This window comes from Tursiops truncatus, chromosome 9 (genome assembly GCF_011762595.2).
Source record: "Tursiops truncatus isolate mTurTru1 chromosome 9, mTurTru1.mat.Y, whole genome shotgun sequence".
Classification (NCBI taxonomy): Eukaryota; Metazoa; Chordata; class Mammalia; order Artiodactyla; family Delphinidae; genus Tursiops; species Tursiops truncatus.
Genome location: NC_047042.1, coordinates 47,110,894 through 47,138,257, shown reverse-complemented (window position 1 = coordinate 47,138,257; position 27,364 = coordinate 47,110,894). Strand labels below are relative to the sequence as shown.

The 27,364-nt window shown below is 38.6% G+C and overlaps 1 protein-coding gene across 3 annotated transcripts in view; it reads left to right on the top strand.

The window, feature by feature from the left end:
• ASB4 (ankyrin repeat and SOCS box containing 4) overlaps positions 1-27,364 on the top strand; it is a 122,022-nt gene that overhangs the window by 75,230 nt on the left and 19,428 nt on the right. For all 3 annotated transcript variants that reach the window (XM_073809699.1, XM_073809698.1, XM_033863052.2), the window contains one exon: positions 26,739-27,229. In XM_073809699.1, the coding sequence (XP_073665800.1) occupies positions 26,739-27,229 (491 nt within the window). The remainder of the gene's footprint in view (positions 1-26,738; positions 27,230-27,364) is intronic.

Here is a 27,364-nt window from a genome sequence, read left to right as displayed (position 1 = left end):
CAGAGAATGACTTTAAAAATCCTCATCTTTTGGTTGCTATTTTTTCTAGAAGCATTATCTTCAATTCCTCTGCTCTGAATGAATGAACTTGAAATTTGTTTGCAGGTCATTTCTCACATCCAGGCAAGCAGCAGGTGCTCCAGCCCAGTAAAGAATGTCCCATGTAAAATCATAGCACACTTGGGAAGGCATTGCCTTAAGCAGGGCTTTGTAAAGTTGATGGTCTATTTAGTAGTGAATTTTAGAAGCCTGCCCTTGAGAATCAGGAGTGGAATAAGTTTGCTGCTCTCACATCTCACACCTTTGTCCTGGAGGTCCTAGCTGACACAAAGAGAAAAGAAAAATAAATAAGATGTAAGAAGATTAGAAAGCAGGAAGCAAAACAGCCATTATTTCACACTATATGTTTGTCTAGATTTAAAAAAAAACAAGAAAATTTAAGGTCAAATGGTTAGAATTCATAACTGAATTCAGAAGAGGTACTGCATTTGAGATCAATATACAAAAATCAATTGTATTTTTATATACCAGAAAGAAGCAGTGAGAAATTATAATAAGAAAAGATGTATTTACCAAACCACAAGAAATTTAAGGGACTTAGAAAACGTATTCAGCAAAGGGTGGAAGAAATATAAAAATTGATTAAAAGACATTAAGAGGATACCACATTCAAGGTTTATTACAAAAAATGTGTTTCTTGATTACTTGCTCCTCAGAGGCAGCCACTTTCATTTCTTTTAGCTGATTAGTTTGATATTTATCTCCATATTGCTAAATAAATACCATTTATTTATGCATAAAATTGAAAAGAATAAGTAGCAACATAAACAGTTTTCTGATAATCTATTGATTTATCATAATGGAAGATGAGGATCTGGCTCCTTTTCCTCCCTGCCCTCCCCATACAAGTATCTTTCCTATCCTCCATCCTCACAATATAATGACATTATAGCTGTGAGGCTTGTACTAAACTAGGATAACCATTCCTTCTTTGTACAACATTTTGTGTTCCCTGAAGCTAATTGTCTTATTTTATTCATTTACTTATTTTTTTAATGAATCACCACTCTCTTAACCCCAAAAGTTTTGCCAATAGTTTTAATCTTTTCTGAAAATATTTCAACAGGTATCTAATCAGTTTTATTTTCTTGAAAAAAGTCCCTCCTGGAGACTTCAGATCTATTCCAACCACTGTCATCCTGAAATCTCCATTCTCTCATCATCCTGGAGTCCCTTTGCCTCTCCCTATGTTAGATTTCCTGTTCCTGGATCCTGGGTCTTTCTAGATCTCGGTTTGTTGCCTGTTTGGGCCTCCGTTAGTTGATTTCTGAGAAAGGGTGCAAGAAACTGCTCATGCACTTATTTCACCCTGACTTGGCACAGAATTCTAGATTGATCATCATTTTCCTTTAGAATGATGAAGGCATTTCTCCATGGCCGTTTTATTGCCTCATGGTTTCTTTGTGACTTATTATCTTCCTCTCTGAGAGGTTTAGGATTTTCTTTTTGTTTTTTGACATTCTGAAATTCCATGATGATGTGCCTTGATGGGTTGATTTTCACCTGTAGTACTGGGTTCTTTCAACCCCCAAACGTGCATGTCTCTCAGTTTTGAGAAATCTTCCATAATTATTTCTTACCTGAATTCTTTTCTTTTGTTTCCTGTATGCTCTCTTCCTTGAGTTGCTATTATTTGCATATTGTACCATCTGGACTGTTCTTCTAACTGTCTTATATTGTCTCTCCTGTTTTACATTGCTTTATCTTAATGCTCTACTTTCTAGGAGATTTACTCCCGATTATTTTTCTTAGTTTCTTGTTGTCTCTACCATCTTAAAGGTTTTCCTTAGATGTTTTATAATCTTTGGCTGTCTGCTGATATTTAAAATTGAGTGACTAAACACTGATTTGGAATCTACGTGTATGAGTGGGGTTAGTTGACTGTTGACTTCACTCTAGGGGATCTAATGGGACCTGTAATTTGAGGACTTGGTGACATATTATCTTTAGATATTTTTTCTTAGGCTGGTCAGATTCTCCAAAGAAATCTCTACCTGGCTTCTTTCTGGAGGGCCAAGGCCTGGTTGCCAGTATTCTAGGCTCCCAGGTGGGGAAGAGGACTTGGAATGCAAATGTGGTATACATGCATTCTAGAATGCTCTGCCTGGCTGAGCTAACTTCTACTCCTACTTAAGGCTTTAGTTCAGACATCAGTTCCAAAGATCATTCTTCCTGAATTCCCTTAAACTAAGTTAGGTCCCAATGTTATTCTGTATTCTCATAGCACATTGTAATTTTCCTTTGTGGCACCTATATTTTATTTGCTTAATCCTTTTAGTAGTGCTACACCCCTCACTAAACTCTGTTTCATAAGAACAGAGTTTTGCTCAGCATAGCCCATGCATAATACAGATTGGTTGTTGATTGTTTATTGAATGTTCAATAAAGAACAAGTACTAGAACTAGGGAGGACAAGTGTGTTTGAACCAGGGCAATTCCATGACTGTTACTGTCAAAATAACTCTGCGTTATTCTTTGCCCATATGAAGAGAGCAAGCTGGGATGGAGGGAGAAGTCAGAAGTGTCAAATAGTACTGAGAAATCTAGTACATTGAGAGTTAAAAATTTTCCATTGGATTCAGTGACGTGGAAGGAGACTGTAGCAATCAATTGAGTGAAGATGCAGAAATCAGAACAGAGAGGACTGATAATGAAAAAGAGATAGTCTGAGTGTGAACAAGACTTTTAAAGAGTTTGTGAAGAGGAGGCAAGAAGGCAGATGAAGAGGGAAAGGTGCTGAGAAATGTTTTCTTCTTGATAACAGAAACCTGAGCATTTAAGAAACTGATGACAGAATTCACTAGGGAGGCAGATATTGAGGACAGAGTGTAGAGGAGAGATAGTTTATGGTATGAGGATTCTGAGAAGTTTGGGAAATGAGATCTAGAACGAGGCAGAGGGATTGACTCTAGAGAGAAGAACACCTGTTCTATTGTAGCTGAAGGCAAAAAATGAGAGAGGATGGGAGTTGACACTGGGTAGTCAGACTTTAAGGAAGTTTCCCTCTGAAAGGTATTTTCTATGTAAAGTAGAGGTGAGGAGATCTGAGAGTGAAAAGAGAGGGAAAAGGGTTAAAAGATTGAGGAAGTTAAAAAGGTTTTAATTATTATGGTGGAGAGTGGGGAAAAAAGTTGAGTAGAGAAACATTGGCTTGCTGAGCAGTCTCAAGGACCCAGTGGCGTTTTTATGTTTGACTTTATGGTGGTACCGATCTTGTACAGGTGGCACTGCATCTGTAGTGATTTTTGCCATATAGTTCGCAGCTGCTTGGGTGCAGGTGCTGAGACAGTAGAGAATTGGGTTCACTCAGGATTAAGTTCATTCATAGCACTAGGCAGGCGCTATGAAGTGTTGGAGGTAGTTTAAAGTTTTGGCAAAAGAGTGATTGAAATGATGGAGAATGGAACTCAGCTGGATAGGAAGGGGAGGGAAGGAGTATAAGGACCGTCTAATGGACAAAGAGATCACAGAGAGGGGTTCTAATGAAACCAAGGTACAAAGATAGGCAGTTTTGGTCAGAGAATTGGATTTGGGAATTCGTGATTTCTGGAGACTGATCAGTTTCAGGGTAATGACTCAGTCCAGGTATGTCTACAGGTGGGAGCCACCAGATCGGAAAGGAGGAGAAAGTCACAGGAGAGAATGAGATCGAGAAACTGAGAGACAGGGCAGTAAGTGGTCATCCGAGTGATTGTTAAAGCCACCCAGAATTTGTGTGGAGAGGGATCATGTGAGTCAGGTGCCAAAGTCTTCAGAAACTGATGGGGAGATAAATGTATTCAGGAAGGAAGGTAGGTGGTATCGATGAAAAAACAGAGCCGCAAAGAAGCAGTGATATTCTTTTTATTTTTTCTTTTTTTCAAGAGAATTAGGGAAAAATTGGAAGCATCAATGGGGAGTCAGAGATATAAAAAAGGACACCCAGCTATATACTGCAGGCCAGAGTTAAGCATCCCGCATCACTTCTTTCGGCTAGGAATAGGGCAAAGCTAGCTTGGTTGCCATGGTGACCAGCGCCCTGTCTCTGGGCTCATTAATCCTGTGTTTCAAACTAAGCACTTAGCAATAGCTTCTGAATAAACGCAACAAAGCTCTGCATACTGAAAAGGGCACATTCATGTTAAGCAGGGGAGAAAGGTTTTAAATTTCATTCATTAAACTTGAGTAAATAATTTAATATCTTTGTGCATCAGTCCTCCTAGCTAATGAATAAGGATAAATGCTTAATGGAAAATCTAGCCTAATAAAGTTAACAGCATTGGCTTTACATATAAAGGAAATTGATGTTGCTGGTATATATGCATATGAAGGGGAAAATGGAAAGGAAAGAAACATATAAGTGTCTGTGATGTGGAATGTCAGGTACTTCAAAATAAAATGTCTCATTTAATCCTCACAACCACCATGTGAGATTGTTCTTATTATTCATATTATTCTCTTCATTTTATAGATGAGGAGTTGGAAGCTCAGAGTAGTTAAATAAGGCCCCAGCTAACACGATTGGTAGAATTTAACCAGGCTCCGTTCTAACCAATTGGGCTCCAGGGTGGTCCTACAATGTCTTGCTGAAAATTGCATACTGCTTATTCTTCTGGGACTTTTGGCTAATTGAAAAATTAGGAGAAAAATTTGTGCTAAGGTGACTACCTATATAAAAGAGCAGTTTAAATGCTGTATTAGAATTGCATTAGCTTAAAAAAATTTCACCATCATAAGATGATTTTAAAGGCTCTTCTTGGAAAAAAAAACCCGAAAAGATAGCTGGGCATATTAAACGTGTGTTTAATTGAAAGAGGTGAAGAGGGCTTCCCTGGTGGCACAGTGGTTGAGAGTCCGCCTGCCGATGCAGGGGACACGGGTTCGTGCCACGGTCCGGGAAGAACCCACATGCCGCGGAACGGCTGGGCCCGTGAGCCATGGCCGCTGAGCCTGCGCGTCCGGAGCCTGTGCTCCACAACGGGAGAGGCCACAACAGTGAGAGGCCTGCGTACCAGAAAAAAAAAAAAAAAAAAAGACGTGAAGAAGAAAACTCGCTATATGCAAGTATAGGTACATGTACATATACATGTTTCCATATATGCTAAAAAATAAATTAAAAAAAGAAGGTCTAGAGTTGCAAAGCAGATCCTTAACACAGAAGCTGATATTTTTCTTCTAAGTATAATGCCTTTATTTGGGTTTTCTGGCTTTGCTCCAACAAAGGTGTAGATAAGTGATAGAAAAAGATATATTAAAAATCCATTAATTCATTTTCCTTAAAATTAAATTCTTTCATTAAAAAGATAAATTTCTAATTCCTGCTTCTAATACAGCAATTTGATCAATTTCTAATTTGATCAATTTCTAATTCCTGCTTCTAATATAGCAAGGTTTAAAATATATGGAAACAACTGGGTACAAGTTAAATATCCCTGTCACGAAACTTAGCTGTTAGCCATTTCTTTTAATTCAAATACTGGTTGTTTTGGTCTCAACTATACGAATATCCTAAGTCTATTTTCTTAAATTTGGGCTGCTTACTGCTGCCCCAGACAATTCCCAAGTGTTTCTTCAGCAGGAAAGTGTTAATTCTAGCCCTCTCTCCCATTAGTATTATAGGTTTCCTTCTCCGACTGGCTCTCTCTACTTTAAATTCTCCTATCAAAGGCCATATGTGACCTGAGTTGTAAGTTTTCTGTCTGGATATTTTATCTTTGTTTTTATAACTAGCAGCATCTGAAACCAGAAATTGAAGGATGAAATTTCCTTGGGCTTGCACTGCTTTATTTTTTTTCTATCATCACTTCTCTAATTTGTTCTTACTTAGAGGAGGCTGGATCTTATTATCTTCTGAACAGTTTAAACACCATTTAGCAAAAGATATCAGCTTTATAAACAGAAACGTAAGTGTTTTCTTTGTAATCTCCATAAGTAATGATTTATGGAAGATAATCTAAACAATTTTAATAGGAGACTCCCAGGGCCGATTTGGAGGTAAAATGGTTAAATCAAACAAGAGCCTGGGGCTTCCATCTCAGTTTTCTATTAAATTAACGAAGAAAACACCCAAATAGAGGAAGTGGCAAAAGCATCAGAACTGGAGGCTAAGATTCTAGCATACGCCAGCTTCCTGAAAAAGTTTCTACTAATTAGAAAGCTAATGGGAAGAGAATAAAGTGGATCCCCTCTTTTCTGAGATAAAACATCTCCCTGGCAGTCAGAAGAGGTATTAGCCAACCCCCACTGAGAGCCACTGAGGGCTGAATACTTGTGGGGAGGCCCCTAGAGCATCCTTTGCCTTGGTTCCTTGTGCCTTAGAAGTACCGGCAGCCCTCTGAAACTCTCTTCAGTTAAGAGGGCCATGCCAAGCAAAGCACCAAGTGGTAAAGGCAGGAAGTAAATCCACTTCTTGCAAGCAGAGTTGAATTAACCTGGATTGGGGCGGGAGGAAAAGACTGTATAAGAGCCCTGGGGAAAGGTCCGCTTGAGCTTAATAATAATAGTAACAACAACTGGATATGGCATTTCTGTTGCATGCCTGGCATTTTATCATATTCTCATTTAATCCTCACAACTGTCCTATGAGAGCAATACTGTTATTTCCATTTTCAGGTTAAAGCACTGAGCTTTAGGCGAGTTGCTTAATGGTAAGACCAGGTTTTGAATGCAGGTTGACCTCAATGCAGAGCACCTGCTTTTTCCACTAGGTGGGGCTGCCTCTCCTTTGCTATTCAGAATCCTGCCAATAATGTAACTTAATCTTGAGACTGCCCAGTTGCCCTGTTCTGTGAATCTGTCTCCGCTGTAGGCTGGACATGTCAGTCAATAAACCAGCTGCTTCCTCAGCTCCTTCTAGAGCTGCCTAGTTCACAGCTCCTGATGAAGGGAAGGCTTAAGTTGTTAAGTTCTGTAGCACTGGATCCTTCCCCACCACAGCCCATTAGACCAGAGGTGGTATTCAAGCCAAGGAGCTCAAATATGACTTGATATGAAAATAGGAACTCAAGTATAGTCTTAAGAGTGTAGGTTCTTGCGTAAGATCACCTGGGTTCAAATTCTGACCCCCTTCCCCATTCACTACCTACGCGAGGGAGGGCAAGATTTAACCTCTTTGAATCTCAGCCCTCATTTACCAAATGGGGATACTGATAATAATCCAAGCTGATTCTAGGTCAAATAAGTTTGGGAAAATGCATGTTAAATTAGACAGATTTCCTCACCATAGGACTTTTCAGAATCCTTCATATGCTAATGTGAATTGTGACTACACCAAGGGACACAAATTTTACAAATTTATTTAACTACAGTGCTTTTATTTTTAATGAATATTACAGTACTAATATGCCACAGCACAGGCTTTGGCAAATAATGGCTTAGAAGAATGAGATTGGAGTCTGTAGCTAGAAGGGGAACTCACATTTGGTGCATCAGGCATTGCACTTAACCTTGTGTACATCAGTCTTCCCTCTAGTTTCCCATCTGAGGGCAAATTCTATTTCACTACAGTAGGCAGAATAATGACCCTCCAAAGAGGTCCACATGCTAATCCCTGGAATCTATAAATATGTTACCTTATATGGCAAAAGGGATTTTGAAGATGTGATTAAATTAAAAACCTTGAGGTGGGGAGATGGTATTGGACTGTCTGAGTCAGCCCATCTCCTTAAAACTGGAGAATCTTTTTTGGCTGTGGTCCGAGGAAATGTGACTATGGTAGGAAGGTCAGAAAGATTTCATGTGAAAAAGATTATACCCACCATTGCTGGAATGTGGGTGGGCTCTAGAAGCTGGAAAACCCAAGAAAACAGATTCTCCTACAGAGAACCACAATGACTCCTGATCTTTGCACACTTTTATTGGTTTTCCAAAAAACTGAACCAACAGACAGAGAGAGGGAGAGGAGAGATTTGTTTTAAGGAATTGGCTCATGAGATTGCAGAGGTACAGGAAAGTTGCAGTTTGAGACAAAGACAGTCTGGAGCAGAATTCCTTCTTCTTTAGGGATTGCAGTCCTTTCTCTTAAGCCTTCTGCTGATTGGATGAGGCCCACCTACATTGTGGAGAGTAACCTGCTTTACTCAAAGTCTACTGATCTACATGTTAATCTCACCCAAAAAACACCTTCACAGAAACATCCAGAATAATGTTTGATCAAATATCTGAGCACTGTGGCCCAACCAAGTTGTCACATAAAATTAACCATCATACCCACTAAGACCTACGTTAGATTTCTGACATACAGAGCCATAGATAATAAATTTGTGTTGTTTTAGGCCACTAAATTTGTGATAATTTGTTACTGTAGCAATCAGGAACTAATACATTCACCTTCTACCCATTATAAGGATTGCCATCAACTGTAATGCTAGTCATTTCCTATTGAGGACTTGGTCATCTGTCCCGCAGTTTTGGTGCATTTCCCTAGTTCCATCATCAGGGGTGGATTCCAATTCTGACATAGATTACCAACCCAAACTCAGCCACAGCTCCTGGACCTCCTCAACGCTCACAACCTTCATCCCATTCCGATTCAGCCATCCACTCACATTATCGCATCCTGGCTCTTGACATTGCTCCATTATTTTCACTTCCTATCTTTTCAGCCGTCACCCCCTCACTTACACCTTACCAGATCTTCATTGACATAGTGACTCCAGGTCCTTACACCTCTCTCAATCCAGATGTCCCAACCCCATCTCACTTCATTTTTTCCCCTCCTCACCCTGGGCATCCTGGTTGATGACTGGTACTACTGTATCACCAATGTTATTACTTGTTTGACACAGCAGGGTTCTTCTGAGCTAACACACACCTGAGCTAATACACCTAATCCCTGCTTACTGGTGACTATCTACAAACATATAAAGTTAAAAAAAAAAACAGAGAGTGGCATGGACATATATACACTACCAAATGTAAAATAGATAGCTAGTGGGAAGCAGCTGCATAGCACAGGGAAATCAGCTCGGTGCTTTGTGACCACCTAGAGGGGTGGGATAGGGAGAGTGGGAGGGAGACACAAGAGGGAGGAGATATGGGGATATATGTATATGTATAGCTGATTCACTTTGTTATAAAGAAGAAACTAACACACCATTTTAAAGCAATTATACTCCAATAAAGATGTTAAAAAAAAAGTTCACCAGTTACATCATTTTTTTTAAAGATTTCTTTTTGATGTGGACCATTTTTAAAGTCTCTACTGAATTTGTTACAATATTGCTTCAGTTTTTTTTTTTTTTTAACATCTTGATTTTTTGGCCGTGAGCCATGTGGGAATCTTAGCTCCCCGACCAGGGATCGAATCCATACCCCCTGCATTGGAAGGTGAAGTCTTAACCACTGGACCACCAGAGAAGTCCCCACCAGTTACATCTTGATTTTTAACTACAATAGTTTATTGTTATATTATCCTTAATTTTGAGACAATGCTGCTTGCTTTACTTGTTTGCTTTGAGAAATTTTATTTCCTCATTGTTTGTTACAGGAAGTTCAATTTGAATTAACTCATCAAACTATAACTGATCTTATTGTAATTAATTCAACAAGTATAAAGGACTCTTCAGATTCTCTTGGAGTTAGGAAAAATACATCTATTGTCTTCCTTTCATGGGCTATGATTGTAAAATAAATCGAGATTTTTATCAGAAAAACAAACAACAAAAAACCATTTAGCCACAGCTATGTAAATTAAATATATCAGCAAACTATAAACCAAAGAATGAATGAAATTTCTACTAATTACATCATCGGAGGGACTGGATTGGGATATACATTTTTGTGGAGATGCTACATAGTATACCTTCTTAAACAAAATAGGATAGGTGGCCCCCCAAGGGTTAGGGAAAGAAGTTGACTCTAATGTTCACTATCTGGCTTCACAAATTCCTCCTCCCCTTAACTTCTTCATCAGTCTATATCCATTGAGAATACAACTCACAGCATGTAACATGTCAGGAATTAGAGAAGATCTTGTATTCTCAGATGATTAGTCACTACCTGTCTTACAGAGCTCTCAAGTGTGAAGATGGTAACAAGAAGTCCAACTGGGGGTCTTTGAAAAATACACTGCCCCACAGGGAAGGAACGTTACCCTGACAACTCAGGAAAAGATAATTCTGCAACTGCTTTCTGCAAGAAACAGAAAGATTGAAGCCCTCTGCTTAATTCCATCCAAAGTTTGAAGGGGACATGGCCTCTAAGAAACCTAAGCAGAGATAAAGGCAGAAATGCAAAGCGAGCTCGGGGCAATAATTTCCCCCATCCATCAACCCCAGGGGCTGTTCCAAACCTTTATGTAGTCATACCTCTAGTTTCACCAGCTTGGATACAGACAATATCACACATATGTGCTCCAGGGTAAAACAACTCTAATCCATTACAGACTGTATTAGCAGGAAGTCTCTCCCTTGAATACCCTCTCCTGGTACGACTCCCCAGCAGTGACTTACCTCTGTTCAAGCAATTGTTCTTTCTGTAAGCCACTGGATGTGGAAAGGTGTTCCCTCTGGACTAAGGGAATCCTCACTCATGGTCCAGTATGCTGGCTGCTCCAGAGAGGGCTTCATCACCAGTGCTTTGTTGCCCTGCAGCCACCGCAAAGGGAAGGCCCATTGTTCTTGACTAATTCTTTCTCATGCAGTTGGTTTCTGCTAACCTAACCCACCACTTGCTGCCCACCCCCCCGCCCACCTTATTCTGCCTCGGGAGTGGGGTTACCACTCCCATCAATACATCACCATCTCCCTTTCTCATTCCAGTCCTGCCTCCATGTAGCCAGGGCCATTCACCTCCACCCCTGAGGCTGATCCAGGCCTCCCCTTTTTCTGAGGCCAGAGCAAACAGAATTTTGTCCTTGGACAGAGGAAGAAGTCATCGTTCACTTTCTCCTTTTAAAAAAAAAAAAGAAACCCGCAAAAGCTCAACAGTCTTCCCCAAGATTAACCTCTTTGTCAGTTGAATGACAATAGCAGCATTCATTTCCTTCGGTGAAAACATTATCCCAGTCACAAGATATGGTCTGATTTCATGAGCACCACAAGATGAGAGCAAAATAATATGATAATAGTATGTTTTCCAAATTCTGAGTTATTCAGTCTTATCTATGGTTACTTTGCTAAATTTTAATCAATGTTTTTCTTGGAATCAAAAAGATAAAAAACAAAATAAAAATAAGGTGACTGAGCTCAGTGCCTGCATGTGGATTGTTCACGTCTAGAAAGGTGTCTTTTCCTTAAGGCTGAGTAAATTAAAAATAAACAGAAGAATAAATAAACATGGGCTCTATGAAAAGAAGTCTGCATCCCAAGGGATGAGAAGCAATAATCGGAGGAGTTGGCTGCTAAGCTTTGATATGAAAAAGATTCGCTTCAGGAGATAGAGGGAAATAGTTTGTGATATTTGCTTCCTGTTTTCAGTACGTTTTAAAAAAAAATACAGGTAGCTGTTAAAGAAGAAGAAACTGGTTATGAGAACAGACTGTGTGATAAATAGCTTGGTTTAATGGCCATTTATAAAGTCAGGCTGTTTTTCTACTCCTTCATTGCCCTTTCTTCAGTCTTGTTTCCTGGATTTGTTTCTCCTTTCCACGTTTAAAAAGCTGGGGGGGCCCAGGGCTCAGTCAGACACGCTTTTCCCATCAAAACTCACCTTGGTGATCTTATCTAGTCTCACAACTTCAAATATCCTCAAACGGTGCTCACTCCCAGGTTTGTATCTCCCAGCCTGACCCGCTCCTCTGAACGTCAGCTCACCTATCTGACTATATATAATCCATCTCCACTGGATGTTGAATAAGCATCTCAAGCTGACCATGTCCAGACTGTAACTGTGTTTCCAGTCCACCTTAATGCTCTCTGTCTTAATAAATGGCAACTCCGTTCTGTCAGTTGCTCAAGCCAAAAGCCTAGAAGGGATCTGTGTTGCCTCACTTTCCCTCACACCTCAATCCCAGAAGACCTGTTGATGCTATCAAAATGTATCTCTGGTCTGACCATTGGAAGTGGTATCTCCACTTCAAACCACCCACGATGGGACCACCTTAACCCAAGGCACCTTATTTCTTCTTGGCTACAATAGCAGACCTCCAGTAATTTTCCTGCTTTTACATTTTCCTTTTTTATAGTCTACCCTCCGCACAGCCTGATTGAGTAAGTAATCTTTACAAAAGGTGAATCAGATCATTTCACCCCCCCAGTGCTTCCTCCCCCATTTAGAATGTAAGTTAAAGTCTTTCCTGTGACCTTCTGTGCCTGCTTGCCTCACCAATGCTAGTTCCTACCGCTCCCTCTGTTACTCACGTCTTTTGATGCTGGTCTTTGCATTTTCTGAACAAATCAAGGTTGTTCTTACCTACCTCAGAGCCTTTTCCCTTGCTGTTTTCCCTTTGCCGGGAAAGCTTTTCTTCATGTTGTTCAGGTGGCTTACTTCTTTGCTGCACGAAAGTCAGAGCCTTTCCGTGAAAAGCTTCACCTTCTTCCCTCATCATTCTCCATCACTTTACCCAGCTTTATTTTTCTTCACAACATATCACTACCTATAATTTTATCATATATATATATATATACACATAAATATATGAGTTAATTTTTTGTCTATCTTCTTCGCTAGCATGTAAAGTACATGAAGTCAGGGACACTGTCTTATTTACTATGGTCTTCCCAGAGCCTCTAACAGAAGCTGGTACATAGTAGTGTCTCAACAAATATTTGCTGAATGAATGAACGTACCAAGCTCTAGGAACACAAAGACAAATAAAAATTGCATCAGTTCTCAAGGATCTTAAATCGAGGAACAAGACATCCAAACCTGTTCTTCCTTAGCACTCTAGATAAAATTTTTTACAGAGGAGGGACAAGTAGCACGGCCGGGGGGTAAGGGAAGGTTTTCTAGAAGACATGGCACAGGACCTTGAAGGAGGAGTAAAGTTAATTAGTCAAAGAAGAAATTCAAGTCATTTCAGGTCAAGGAAACAACATAAGCAAAGGCACGTAGGCGTTTGCACAGAACTACAGGATGCTCAGTAATTAAAGCAAAGTGTGAGACAAAGGACAGCAGGATAGAAGGCTGGAGAGGTAGGAGCTGGATTTTGAATGGCTTTATCTCTCATGGCAAAAAGCTTAGACTGTATCATATAGAAAATGGAAAGCCATTACAGGATTTTAAGAGATAGAGCAATATGGTCAGGTATGCATTTTAAATACATTACTGTCAAAATAAATAAATAAATAAATTACTTTCAGAATTATGGAAGATGAATCTGAGCACATGGTAGCCTATGGGGGAAATGCAAATGTACAAACTAGGCAGTAGTAATAGGATAGGAATTTATAGTGTCAACACTTGGTGACTGATGAAAAGGGGCAGGGGAGTGAGAAAGGAGGAGGAATGGAAGGTGAATTTCTGACTTTCAGTTTGATTTGCTGGAGCCATAGCATTGCTATTTATTGAAATATAGCTTACATGAGTAACAGGAATAAGAAGGAAAAGAGTTTAGTTTAAGACATGGTAAGTTTTAGCGCTCAATGGACTTCCAACTGAATTTGTTCAGAATGCAGTTGTAGATATAGATCTGAAACTCTGGGGTCAGCCCAAGACTGGTCATATATTTTTTAGCAGCTTTATTGTGGTATAATTCGCTTACGTAAAATTTATCCATTTTAAAGTGTGCAATTCAGTGGCTTTTAGTATTTTCACAGAATTATGCAACCACCACCACAGTTTAAGAACATTTCATCACCCAACAAGAAAACTGTACCTTAGCAATCACCCTCCATTTTCCTTCAACTCGCATTCCCCGCCACCTCAGTCCTAGGCAACCACTAATTTACTTTCTGTTTCTATGAACTTGCCTATTCTAGACTTTTCATATAAATGGAATCATGCAATATGTGGTCTTCTATATCTGGCTTCTTTCACTTAGCGTAGTGTTTTCAATGATTTTTGAAGTGATGAAATGAAACAATGTATTAGTACTTTGTTCCTTTTTATTGCTGAATGATATTACATTGTATTTATATACCACATTTTGTTCATCCATTTACCAGTTGCTGGACATGTGGATTGTTTCCATGTTTTGGTTATTATGAATAATGCTGCTATGAACAGTTACATACAAATGTTTGTGTGGACATTTGTTTTCATTTCCTTTGAGTAAATACCCAGGAATGCAATTGCAGTGTCATGTGGTAACTCTGTGTTTAACTTTTTGAGGAACTGCCATACTGTTTTCCAAAGTGGCTGTACCGTTTTACATTCCTACCATCAGTGTATGAGAATTCCCATTTCTCCACATCCTGGCGAACACTTGGTACTATCTTTTTTGCTTGTTTCATTGACGTATAGTTGATATACAATATTATATGTTACAGGTGTATAATACAGTGATTCACAGTTTATTAAAGTTATACTTCTTTTATCGTTATTATAAAATATTGGCTATATTCCCTATACTGTACAATATATCCTTGTAGCTTATTTTATACCTAATAGTTTGTACCTCTTACTCCCCTACTCTTATATTGCCCCTCCCCCTTATACTATCTGTTTTTTTGATCATAGCCATCCTGGTGGGCATAAGGTGGTATCAAACTATGTTTTTTTGTTTGTTTGTTTAAACAGAGAACAGGAGTATTTATTTATTTATTTATTTTTAAATTTATTTATTTATTTTGGGCTGTGTTGGGTCTTCGTTTCTGTGCGAGGGCTTTCTCTAGTTGTGGCAAGCGGGGGCCACTCTTCATCGCGGTGCGCGGGCCTCTCACTATCGCGGCCTCTCTTATTGAGGAGCACAGGCTCCAGACGTGCAGGCTCAGTAGTTGTGGCTCATGGGCCTAGTTGCTCCGCGGCATGTGGGATCCTCCCAGACCAGAGCTCGAACCCGTGTCCCCTGCATTAGCAGGTAGATTCTCAACCACTGCGCCACCAGGGAAGCCCCCAAGCTATGGTTATGATTTGCATTTCCCTGATGGCTAATGACACTGAGCATGTTTTCATGTGGTTATCGACCATTTATATATCTTCTGTGTACAGATGACTGTGTATATACTTTGCCCATTTTTAAATTGGGTTACTTCTCTTTTTACTATTGAGATGTAAGTTATATATTCCAGATACAAGTCCGTTATATATATGATTGTTCGTATAATTTTGAGAGCCATCTGTTCATAAATAAAGTGAAAAGAGTAGTTATGACTGCTCAAGGAAGTTACATACAGTAAGAAGTGCAGAAACTGAATGATACCCAAGTGAAACAACACAATTTAGGAATTGAGGAGAAGAGAAATCATAGAAATATAGTGAAGGAATAGCCAGAGAGGGAGGAGAAAGCATCCCAGGGAAGTTGAAAAAATAGAATTTAAGAAGTGAGTTGTCAACACCATTGGATGCAGCAAAGGAGTGTAGTAAGATGAAGATTGAAAACTGTAGATAGGAATGATCAATTGGAAGCCACTGGTGACCTTTGTCAGAGCAGTGTAGTGGTGAGGACAGAAGGCAGGTTGTGTTGGACCAAGGGGATCATAGGTAGTAAGGAAGTGGGTGCAGGAAGCAGAGACCACACTTTCAAGAAGTCTGGCTAAAAAGAGATCAAAAGAAATTGGAAGGTAGTTAAACAGGAGAAAAGGATTGGGAGAAACTTAAGTATGCTTATAAGAGGAGGACAAAAAGTTGATGGAGAGAGAGCTGTTTGATATGGAGTAAAGAGATATTATTTGTGGAGCAACATTTGACTGTTGGGAAGATGGTCAGTCGCAAAGATGGAGTTATTTGTCTTGAACTGGAGGAGAGACCCCTCTTCCCTAACGTGAAAGGGAGAAGGTAAACGTCGCTGTTGACTCAGTCAGAACTGTTGTTTGTTTGTCTTACTGTTACTCACGGAAACTCAAGTCAGCTGCGGTAGAAATAAGTAGTGCTCATCAATATCTAGTTTTCTTCCCCTCCAGGCTCATGGAAGACTTTCTAGTCTAGTCCCCTTGCAGTTCAGCAGGATCATATATCCTTTCTGCCTAATGTAGTGTGAACGGAAGAAATGAGCCACTTCCAGGTTTAGGCAATGTAAAGCCCCCATAGGATATTTAAAACCTGTTTCTCCCCATGATGTTGTGATACTGGAGGAAACCTCAGGTAGAGATGGTGAAGCCAGAAGATCAAGGTAGCTTGGATTCTGAGAGGTCAAATAGAGGACATTGGTTCTGGAACGACAGTAGACAGTGTGAGAGTGAGAGATAAACTTTTATTGCATTCAGCCACTGAGATCTGAGTCTTGTTACAACACCATAGTTTAGTCTATCCTGATTAAGTCCTAGCCTAAGGAAAATTTAGAATATATTGGCAATCAAGAAAGAGTTGAAAAACTTCACCAAGGGAAGGATAGAGATGCAACTGGGCAACAAGAACCCATATTTCAAACTGAGTTCAACAGGGTAGAGGTGTATGAACCTTCAACAGGGAAGCCACTGCAAGAAGGACCAATGAGATGTTTGGTAACGGTAATGCAATCTGCCCCAGAAGATTTAGGAATTGTGAGTGCAAATGTGTTGAATGCATCATCTGCAACGGTATTGCAGGGTGATGTCAGGACAGAGATAAAATAAAGACTGAGCCAGATACCTATGTCTTTGTTGAAAATGGAAGAGTGACTGGGAATTTGTGAGATCGCAGATGAAAAGGGATAAAGAGTAACTTCATTGGGTGACATAAACCTTAACTGATGAGGAGTTGTACACAAAGCTGAGAGAGTAATGGTTCAGAAGCACCACTGTTGATCTAGAAGGAGGTAGTCCTCAACTCCAGACCTTGGAGAATGTGGTTATATAGGGATGGGGCCTTAGGGGAAATGGTGTTTCCTTTAAGATTTCATTTAAGATAAGACTGTGAAAGATACAGGAAAATATATTTGCCAAAGATTGTAGATTGAAAGGGCAAAACTGAAACTAGAACAAAGCAGGCTACTTTGGTGACAGTTAATAACAAACTTGACACTGCACAAAATTGCATCCTTGACAAAGAAGCAGAAGAGAAACAATCTCAGAACTTGCAGGGAAAAAAAGTCCTGAATATGAAAAAAGAAGTATAATCTTTGAATAACAGATGTTTCTAAAGAATGCTTACTGTTAATCATAAGTGAGACATATGTAAAACTCCTAGTGAGTGCTTGAAAAATAGCAGGCATTATTAATATTTTCATAAAAGAACACTGAACAACTGTGATTTCACTGCACAAAAGCCTGTGCAAACATGATTTTGAACTGAGGCAGGTGAAGTTCAAGCTGATGGAGATGACGGAATTTCAGACAAAACAAGTAGCTACTGAGGATTCTAAATTTCTACCTGAAGTTAATAAACTGAAGAAAATTCCTTCTCAAATCCTTACTATTATAACCCATGATAATGTTTTCTCCAAGTTTCCTTCTGTTCTCATGCATATTGCAGGCCACTATAATCAGTGAGACTAACTACTGTTCACCCTGTTTTAGCACTTTTTCTAAGAAAAGTGTAATTTTTTTTTTTTTTTTTGCGGTACGCGGGCCTCTCACTGTTGTGGCCTCTCCCGTTGCGGAGCACAGGCTCCGGACGCGCAGGTTCAGCGGCCATGGCTCACGGGCCCAGCCGCTCCGCGGCATGTGGGATCCTCCCGGACCGGGGCACGAACCCGTGTCCCCTGCATCGGCAGGCGGACTCCCAACCACAGCGCCACCAGGGAAGCCTGAGAAGTGTAATTTTTAAAGGCAATGTTAAAAAGAATGCCATGAGTAATTTACCACTTTTTCACTCATGCATTTGAGGATTCGGGTTTAAAAAATTGTGAGGGGGGGCTTTCTTATCAATGACTGTAACTTGATAGTGGGTGATGAAAATTTTAAGCAAAAATATATTTTATAGCTTTCAATGCATAAAGAAATGTTTCCTTTTTGAATATGACCAAAACTTAAAAACAGGATAAAGAAAAAAATTCCTGTATGAAAACAGATAATTATGTGGAGATGAAATGGGTAGGTTTGGTTCCTGGTAAAATCAATAAAAAAAAAACTGAGCCTAGATATATCTTTAATAAGACATCAACTTTCAACAATAAAAATAGTAAAAGTATACAAATAGGTGAATAAATATAAAGTAGATTGCTTGTTTTACTAAGCATAATACCTTCCAGGTCCATTCATGTTTTCACAAATGGCAAGATTTCATTATTTTTTATGGCAGACTAGTATTCTGTTGTGTGTGTGTGTGTTTGTGTGTGTGTGTGTGTGTGTGTGTGTGTGTGAGAGAGAGAGAGAGAGAGAGAGAGAGAGAGAGATGCTTAGTGAAATAAGTCAGACAGAGAAGGACAAATACTGTATGCTTTCACTTACATGTGGAATCTAAAAAACAAAACAAACAAATATAACAAAATAGAAACAGACTCACAGATACAGAGAACCTCCCCTGGTTACCACAGGGGAGGGAGGGGAGAAGGGGTGAAATAGGTGAAGGGGATTAAGAGGTGTAAGCTAGCGGTTATAAAATAAATAAGTCACAGAGATGTAATGTTTACCAAAGGGAATATAGTCAATATTTTATAATAACTTTGTATGGTGTGTAATCTACGGAAATATCGAATCACTGTTGTATACCTGAAACTAATATAGTAAGTCAATTATACCTCAGTAAATAAAGGAAGGTAGGAAACTTAACACTATCACTTAACACTATAACAAAAACAAACAAAAAGTAGATTGCTTATAAAGGAACAAAAAATTTGGTGGGCTCCCATTTCTCCATGATGTTCAGTATTAGAAAAAGAGTAGAATGGACTTATGGAATATTTTGGAGAAAATTACCCAAGAATATTATTTTTAATGTGTGATGACAATTAAAAATAGTATCCAATATTTGAGTTCTTAGAAAATATGCTAAAAGGTGCCCTGTCTAAAAAATTTACTAGACACATGACTATTAACTGGATCATGGGATGTATTCATAAAACAATGTTATTTTTGTTTTCCAGTGTCTTTTTAAATTATTCAGAGGGTCTAGTTTCTCCCCTACTGTGAGAGGAAAACTCAGGTGGGTCTGTGTCTTCTCTGGTAACTCTTAGGTACAAAAAAGTTACATCGTCACTTTAAGTCTCACAAGTCAGTCTCAATTCAAAAGTTGAACATTCAGGGCTAATAATTCAAACTTTTTTTTTATTGGAGTATAATTGCTTTAAAATGTTGTGTTCGTTTCTGCTGTACAGTGAAGTCAATCAGCTGTCTGTATACCTGTATCCCTTCCCTCTTGGACCTCCCTCCCCCACCCCATCCCACCCATCTAGGTCGTCACAGAGCACCAACCTAAGCTTCCTGTGCTTTATAGCAGGTTCCCACTAGCTATCTATTTTACACATGGTAGTGTATATATGTCAATCCTAATCTCCCAATTCATCCCACCCTCCCTTTCCCTCTCCCTATGTCCACATGTCCATTCTCTACGTCTACATCTCTATTCCTGCCCTGCAAATAGGTTCATCTGTACCATTTTTCTAGATTGCACATATATGCATTAATATACGATATTTGTTTTTCTCTTTCTGGCTTACTTCACTCTGTATGACAGATGCTGGGTCTATCCACATCTCTACAAATGACCCAATTTTGTTCCTTTTTTTGGCTGAGTAATATTCCATTGTATATATGTACCACGTCGTCTTTATCCATTCATCTGTTGTTGGACATTTAGGTTGTTTCCATGTCCTGGCTATTGTAAATAGTGCTGCTATGAATATTGGAGCATATGTATCTTTTCAAATTAGTGTTTTCATTTTCATTAGTTTCTTCATTTTCATATATACCCAGGAGTGGAATTACTGGATCATATGGTAGTTCTATTTTTACTTTTTTGAGGAACCTCCATACTGTTTTCCATAAAGTCTGAACCAATTTACATTCCCGCCAATGGTGTTAATTATAGTTTGCTTGGATATCGGGTAAGATAAGTACACCTTCTTCATCATTCTTCTTTCCTTCTCATTCTTTTACTTTTTTTTTTACAAAATTGATTTGTTCTTTACTCTTTGAAAATTATGTAAAAAATGTTTGAATTACATTGAATTTATAGGTTAATTCAGGAAAAATTTCCATCCTTATACTATTGAATCTTTCTATCCACAAACATAGCAGAACTTTCCATTTAAGTCCTTTGCCTTCAGTAAAGGCATTTTCTCCACAAAGATCTTGTTTATATCCTAAAAAATAAATATGGAAAACACAAACAATTCAATGAAAAATGGGCAGAGGCTATGAATAGGCAATTCATACAAGTGGAAATCTTGTTGCCCCCATAGACATATGAGAAAACACTACTGATAACCAGGGGAATGCAGATTAAATCAAAATATCACTTCATACCATCTAATTGGCAAACATTAAACAGTGTGACAATACAAAGTGTTGGAAATGATGCTGAACCTTTAAACTGTACCGATTGACATTTGAATTGACACAACCACTGATGAGTATAATTTAATGTAATGAAAATGTTTGTATACTACTACCCACTAATTCGGTTTCTCTCTCTAAAGAAACTCCTGCATGATATGAAAGGTATTTGTTATTACGAAAAAGCTAAAACAACTTAACTGTCTTTAGTAGATGAATGGCTAAACTGTAGTTTAACTATGCAATGTAATTCTGTTCAGCAGTTGAAATGAAAAAATCAGCTCTCTGCTCAAAAACATAATGTGGCTGGTAAAAACAGGTTGCAAAAGTGAGTACAACTTACATGGTTTTTAAGAACACAAAATAATGGTATATAAGTTACTTATGGATGCATATGTGAGTAATAAAAGAACAAAAATTTAAAGGGAATGACAAAGTCAGCTTTAGAATAATAATTATCTCTGAGGAGAAAGAAAGGGAGGGAATAAAAGAGAAATGGGCTGGTTTTTTCCTGTAAAATTTTATCTTGGAAAACCAAAGAGAATATGTCAAAGATTAATATCTGTCAAATATGGGTATATAGATGTCTGTTATATTTTCTGAGATTTTCTGTATTTTTTTAATTCTTCCATAATTTGTAAAAAAATCTTAGATTTAGTGCTGATGTAATAACAGATATTTAGATGTAGTAACACAGTAGATTTCTAACCTAACTGCATTTTACATATAAACGCAAAATATTTTTGAATTGTAAATAAATATGGAAATTTCCAGAAATGCAACTATGCTACAAATCAAGGCAAAACCAGACCAAAATTTATTTCCTCATTTTGGAATAACATTCATTACGGCAATGACATCTGTGGTATTTGAATTACAATACAAAACACCTGTGTCAGTTCAGTGATGTAGCTACTAGGAGTCCACATATGGATTCAAGCAAATAAGCATTTCATTGTGTCATCTAGTATAGTCAATAACACATTAAAATTTACACTATATCATTGCAATTTATATTATTTGTGGCAATCATAACTATGTAGCTAAAATTATTAGAAACTACTTTCATTCTGCCTTTACATGTTAGCTAGGCATTGGGTTTATTTTTAAAAGATTATGTATGAAGGTAGATGATATTATTTCTCGACTTCATCGCGGAATAGGAAAGGCATGCCTGAAAGGGTTGAGAGCACTGGTCTAGGCTCCTCCTCCATCTCCCCACTGACCTCCCCACTTACACACAGGCTCTGTGAGAAATCAAGTTCATTAGGACAGGGAGGGAGGCAGGGCGGGCTTAGGGATGAAGTAAAGATGTGGATTCCCTGAGTGTGGGAAGATGGAGAGGTGACAGTTTCTACAGAGACCTGCCCCCACTCTCACGTAGCTTTTGACGTGACAGAACTGTGAGGGAATGTGGATACTTTGAAGAGGATGCCTCTGAGGGCCAACTCTTAGGATGTAGGGAGTAGAAAAGCCCAGCAGAGGGAGCCACATGATGACTGATCTCGGAAGATCAGCCAAGCCAACAAATGGGCACTTGGAAGCAGTTTAATTTTATTGGGGAAAAGAAGTAAGGAAATGTGAGGTCTCATAACTAGGATTCATGAAATTGATTCTCTCTGTTGGAGGGTAATAATGGATACTATCATACAGTACAGAAGAACAGAAAAAATTGAATGTTGACTGGCAGTGTGTCCCTATATTCCTGGCTTCAGGAGTATCACAGTACCATTTCTGTGGCCAGCACCCACTCTTTCTGTGCAATTCTTATCCTATGTCCCCTTTTCATCATATTCTCAGTGCAACCAAATCTCTGTCTCCTTTGCCCACAGATTAAATCTGAAAAGTTCTTGTTCTTTATCAGGCAATGAAAATGAAAATTTTTCTCCATCTAATTTGCAACCATTTCAGACTAGTTCTGGAGTCCATCTTGCATAAATTAGAAGGTTCATGAAGGGCCTTCTCTCACTAAAATTTACTTTACCCCAGAAATAATTTACCCGTCTTCCCTAAAATGAAAATTGCTACAAATTTTGTGGGGGCATAGTTTACAGAAATGTAAAGAAAACTTTTTAGAGAAACAGACCATGTTCCTACATGAAAAGACTCTATGCTATAGGAATATCAATTCTTCCTAAATCAGTAAGTACACCACAATAAGTTCCACATGAATTAAATGTTAAACATTTTTTAAAATCTATTAAAAATCCAATTATAATTAATCTGGATAAGTTATGAAACCTCTGAGAGGAGTAGGACATTCTAATACCAAAAACAAAAGCAAAAACAAAAAAACAAAGGGAGAATTTGACCATATAAAGTTTACATTGTTGTATTAAAGAAAAATCAAAATAAACTGGATAAAAAATGTATACCAATTATGAGAGCATAGGCTTAAATATTATTTTAATGAATGACACATATAAATGTAAACAAAGCAGAAAGGCTTCAGAGTATAAAAGGACAAAAATTTGGACAATAACTAAAGAAGAAATGCTACTAGTTAATAATTACAAAGTGTTCAAACTCTAATAAACAAATCAATTCAAATGAAAAGAAAAAGAGAGACCATTTTTTACTTCCAAATAGCAAACATATTTTTTAAATTGTGTAACTACATACTGGTGAGTAAAATAGCACTCATGCATCAATGAGAGATGTATATAAATATAGAGAGATATAGATAAATATAACTTTCCTCAATTATTCATAAAGACCCTTAAAATAACTCAGATATTTCAGCTTAATGACTCTATTTTGGGGGAATTTATGCTAAGGAAATAATCCAAAGATTTACACACAAATGTATCAATTGTAGCATTAGTCATAAGATCAAAACTTTGGAAAAAAGTCTTCACATCCATCAGGAGGGTAAACTCACTATGGAATATTATGTCATTATTTTAAAATGATATTTTAAATGATAATATAACGATATGGAAATGCTTTATAATAGTAAATAAAAAGCAATATTTGTTTAATAAAAATATTAAAATATGTCTAACCTAATTGTTAATTAGGGAAATAAATATTCAAACAATGAGATATCACTATGCACCCATCTGACTGACTAAAATTAAATAGAATGAAAATACCAAATGTTGATAAGAACCCTCACACATGGCTTATGGGAGTGTAGACTGGTACAACACCTATTTGATACCATCTGATGACGCTGAAGATAAGCACACCCGATGACCCAGCAATTCCACTCATAGGTATAGCACCCCATGAACCCTGCCCATGAGCACCAGGGTACAAGAATGTACAAGAATACTCATGGCAGCAGTGTTTGGAATAGTCTGAAACTGTAAATGTCTGTCAGTAGTAGTATTACTTGTACGGTGAGATAGAACACAATAAAATGAACAAACAAGAGCTAGACATCACAACATAGATCATTTTCACATAGTGTTGAGTGAAAGAAGCAAGTCATGAAGGAATATGTGTTGATTATTACATTTATATAAAGTTGGAAAATAAGTGAAACTAAACTATCTTGTTTAGAGGTATATACAAGGGTGGTAAAACTATAAAGAAATTCAAGGACATGATTATCATAAAAGTCAGAATAATATTACCTCCAGCAGGATGGTGGAGTTGTGAGGTGGAAGGATAGATTGGACAGTAGAAGGCTTTTCCGGGTCAGGGAGTGTTTGATTTCTGGACCTGGGATGTGATTACATCAGTGATAGCTTTACAATATTTTTTAAACTGCACATATATATTTTTATATATTACGTAATGCATGTTATATATTATGGGTTGAATTGTATCACCTCCCTTCCCCCCAAAAGAAGATATGTTGAAGGCCTAATCCCCTGCAACTCAGCATGTGACCTTGTTTGGTTATAGGGTTGTTGCAGCTGTAATTAGTTAAGATGAGTAGAGCAGGATGGGTCCCTAATGCAGTATGATTGGTGTCATAAGAAGGCAGCCATGTGAAGACACAGAGAGAACCATGTGAAGATAGAGGCAGTCCTTGGACTGATGCATCTACAAGCCAAGGAACACCAAGGATTGATGGACATCACCAGAAGCTAGGAGGCAGGCATGAGCCAGATTCTCCTTTAAAACGCTCGGAAGTAGCCACTCTCATCAACACTGTAATTTCACTACCAATCTCTAGAACCGTGAACAAATTTCTGTTGTTTGCGGTACTACTTTGCAGTACTTTGTTACGGCAGCTCTAGGAAACTAATACATTGCATTTTCACATTAAAAATATATTTTTTTAAGTTCCCAAGCATTTATGTTTATGGTCTCTAATTTCTTGAATGAATCACAAAATCTAAAATAGAAAAGTAGTCAAATCATCCTACTTTATGTAGTCCCTGGAAAAGTTACACTCAAAGCCACAATTCAAATATAAAAATAAGGCTCTCCTATTCAGAAAAGGAAACTACGCAGTATATCTAGTTGTAGCAAGAGGTCAGGGATCCATTGTAAATGTCCAAGTACATTAAAAAATAAAGGACGTGGTTACTTCCAAGTTGGCCTATAAAATTTTCATCCTGACCCTTTGATTCCCTTTCTTACTGGAAATTCTCCAGCATCTGAAGTGACCCTGCATTAGCTTCTGGGAAGACATTCTTATTCATCGCATTTCACTCCAGAGCAAAGAAGTGCTGACCTGAAGGGAGATGTGACCCAGAACTTCTCCAGGGCTGAATACTGATGAACACAGAGGGCAGATTGTTGTGAGGGATGAGTTTTACTTATAATTCTGCTTCCTGAAAGTTAGGAGCAGAGATAGGCTCTGAGTTTACAGAGCAATGTGCTTTCAGAAACCTCACTGAGGGGTGGCTTTTTTCTGACACCGAGTAAGCTTGTAGGAGTATTGCCTTTCTTAAATGTGTTCCATATGATCACAGGGTGCCATAAAAAAGGGCATAAAGGAGCAACACACAGAGAACAGATTTTTTAAATTAACAAAATGCAACATTATTTCTCTGTTACTTTCAAGTTTTCAAATACCCAAAGAGAGCAAAGTACAGAAAAAAATTTTTTAGGAAAATAATGACGTAGAATAGCACAGTGGTGAGAGATTTTGAAGCCAGGCTGTCTGCTTTCAAACCTCTGTTCTATTGCTTCTTAGCTTGGTATGGTTATTAGTCTAAAAACAAATTTCTTCATCTGTAAAATCAGGGAAAAAATGCACCTCCTGCAAAGGGTTGCTAGAAAGATTCCATGAGGCAATATGTGAAAAGCATGTAGCTCAGAATGTTGTACATGGCAAGTGCTTAATAAATATTAGTTGCTGGCATAATAATAATAATGATACTAATAAAAGTATTTCCAGATTTATACTTGAAGTAACTATAAAAATTTCCAGTAGATTTGATCACAAAATAGGCCCCCTGGGGTCATTTAGCTCACCCCAATTAAACTAGGCTGAGAAGGAAAATTTCAGCTTCTCAAGTTGACCATTCTAGTACTTCCTATCAAACTTCCCTAACTTCCCTAACTTCCCTATCAAAAAATAAAATTCACTCCGTTTCCTGGTCTGTTAGATAAGTGGGTTGGATTAAATAATTTCTAAGGAGATTTCCAAGCACTAATAATCTGTATTTCTAAACAGCATTTGTCAACCATAAATTGGACGTGTTACATACAGTCTTTAATTGTCTTTCTTTTAATGAGTATTTTATTTTACTAGCTTCTATCCCTTTCCTTTCAAAATATAACCCTTAGTCTAGTTTGGTGTTCAAAGTGTTTTGTGTTTTGTGTTTTTGCCCCAGTTGTATTCCAAAGGAGCCTCACAGACTTCGGCAGCTTAATATTGTCAGTTTTCAGTCAGAGGGCTGAGCAATTTCCATACCACTGAAGTTCCCTTGGACCAAACATTTAGGTTTAGTTCCCTTGAAAGAAAAGAAAAAGATGATTTTGAAGAAATCTCATCAAGAGACTGAAGACTTTTAAAGCTACATGTATGAACCTCCAAGATTGTGATATAACCTTCATTTTTAATGATATTTGCTTGGTTATCGGAATCACTTTGTATTTCCAAATCCACCTAGGGGTAGGAACTATAACTCTAGACAGTGCTCCAGCCTCCCAGCCGAAATCGTTTGCTCTCAGGTCCACTCTCCCATCACCTCAGTACATTTGCTGGTTGTCCAGGAGGTGGCGCTGTTGTTTCAAAGCAGTGGCTTCCATGGGGTCTAGAAATGGAACTTGGAAAAATGGGTGGTATACCGCGGAAGAGGTTCAAAGGGAAGCAGCGAGAAAAGGCCTGTTTAATGAACCTTGTGGAAAATGACAAAATATGTTTAAATAATTGTCTTCCTCATTCTCCCTTTCTAGGGGCGAACGTGAACATGAAGACCAACAACCAGGATGAGGAGACGCCTTTGCACACGGCTGCCCACTTCGGCCTCCCGGAGCTGGTGGCCTTCTACGTGGAGCACGGGGCCATAGTGGACAGTGTGAACGCCCACATGGAGACCCCACTGGCTATCGCAACCTACTGGGCCCTCCGCTTTAAAGAGCAGGAGTTCAGCAGGGAGCATCACCTCATCTGCCGCATGCTGTTGGACTACAAGGCCGAGGTCAACGCCCGGGATGACGACTTTAAAACTCCGCTCCACAAGGCAGCCTGGAACTGTGACCACGTGCTCATGCACATGATGCTGGAAGCTGGTGCAGAAGCCAATCTCATGGATATCAATGGCTGTGCTGCCATCCAGTATGTGCTGAAGGTGACCTCCGTGCGACCTGCCGCCCAGCCTGAGATCTGCTACCAGCTGCTGTTGAACCATGGGGCGGCTCGAATATACCCTCCACAATTCCACAAGGTGAGGCTGCGTCCTAGGGCACCAAGTGAAGAACTGGGTCGTCAGCAGGGTAATGGGGACGCAAAGGGTGGCTTGGTCTGAAATCTCCAAGTAACTCAAGCTTGTTTGAGGCTTGAGTCTTTGGGCTGCCTCTGA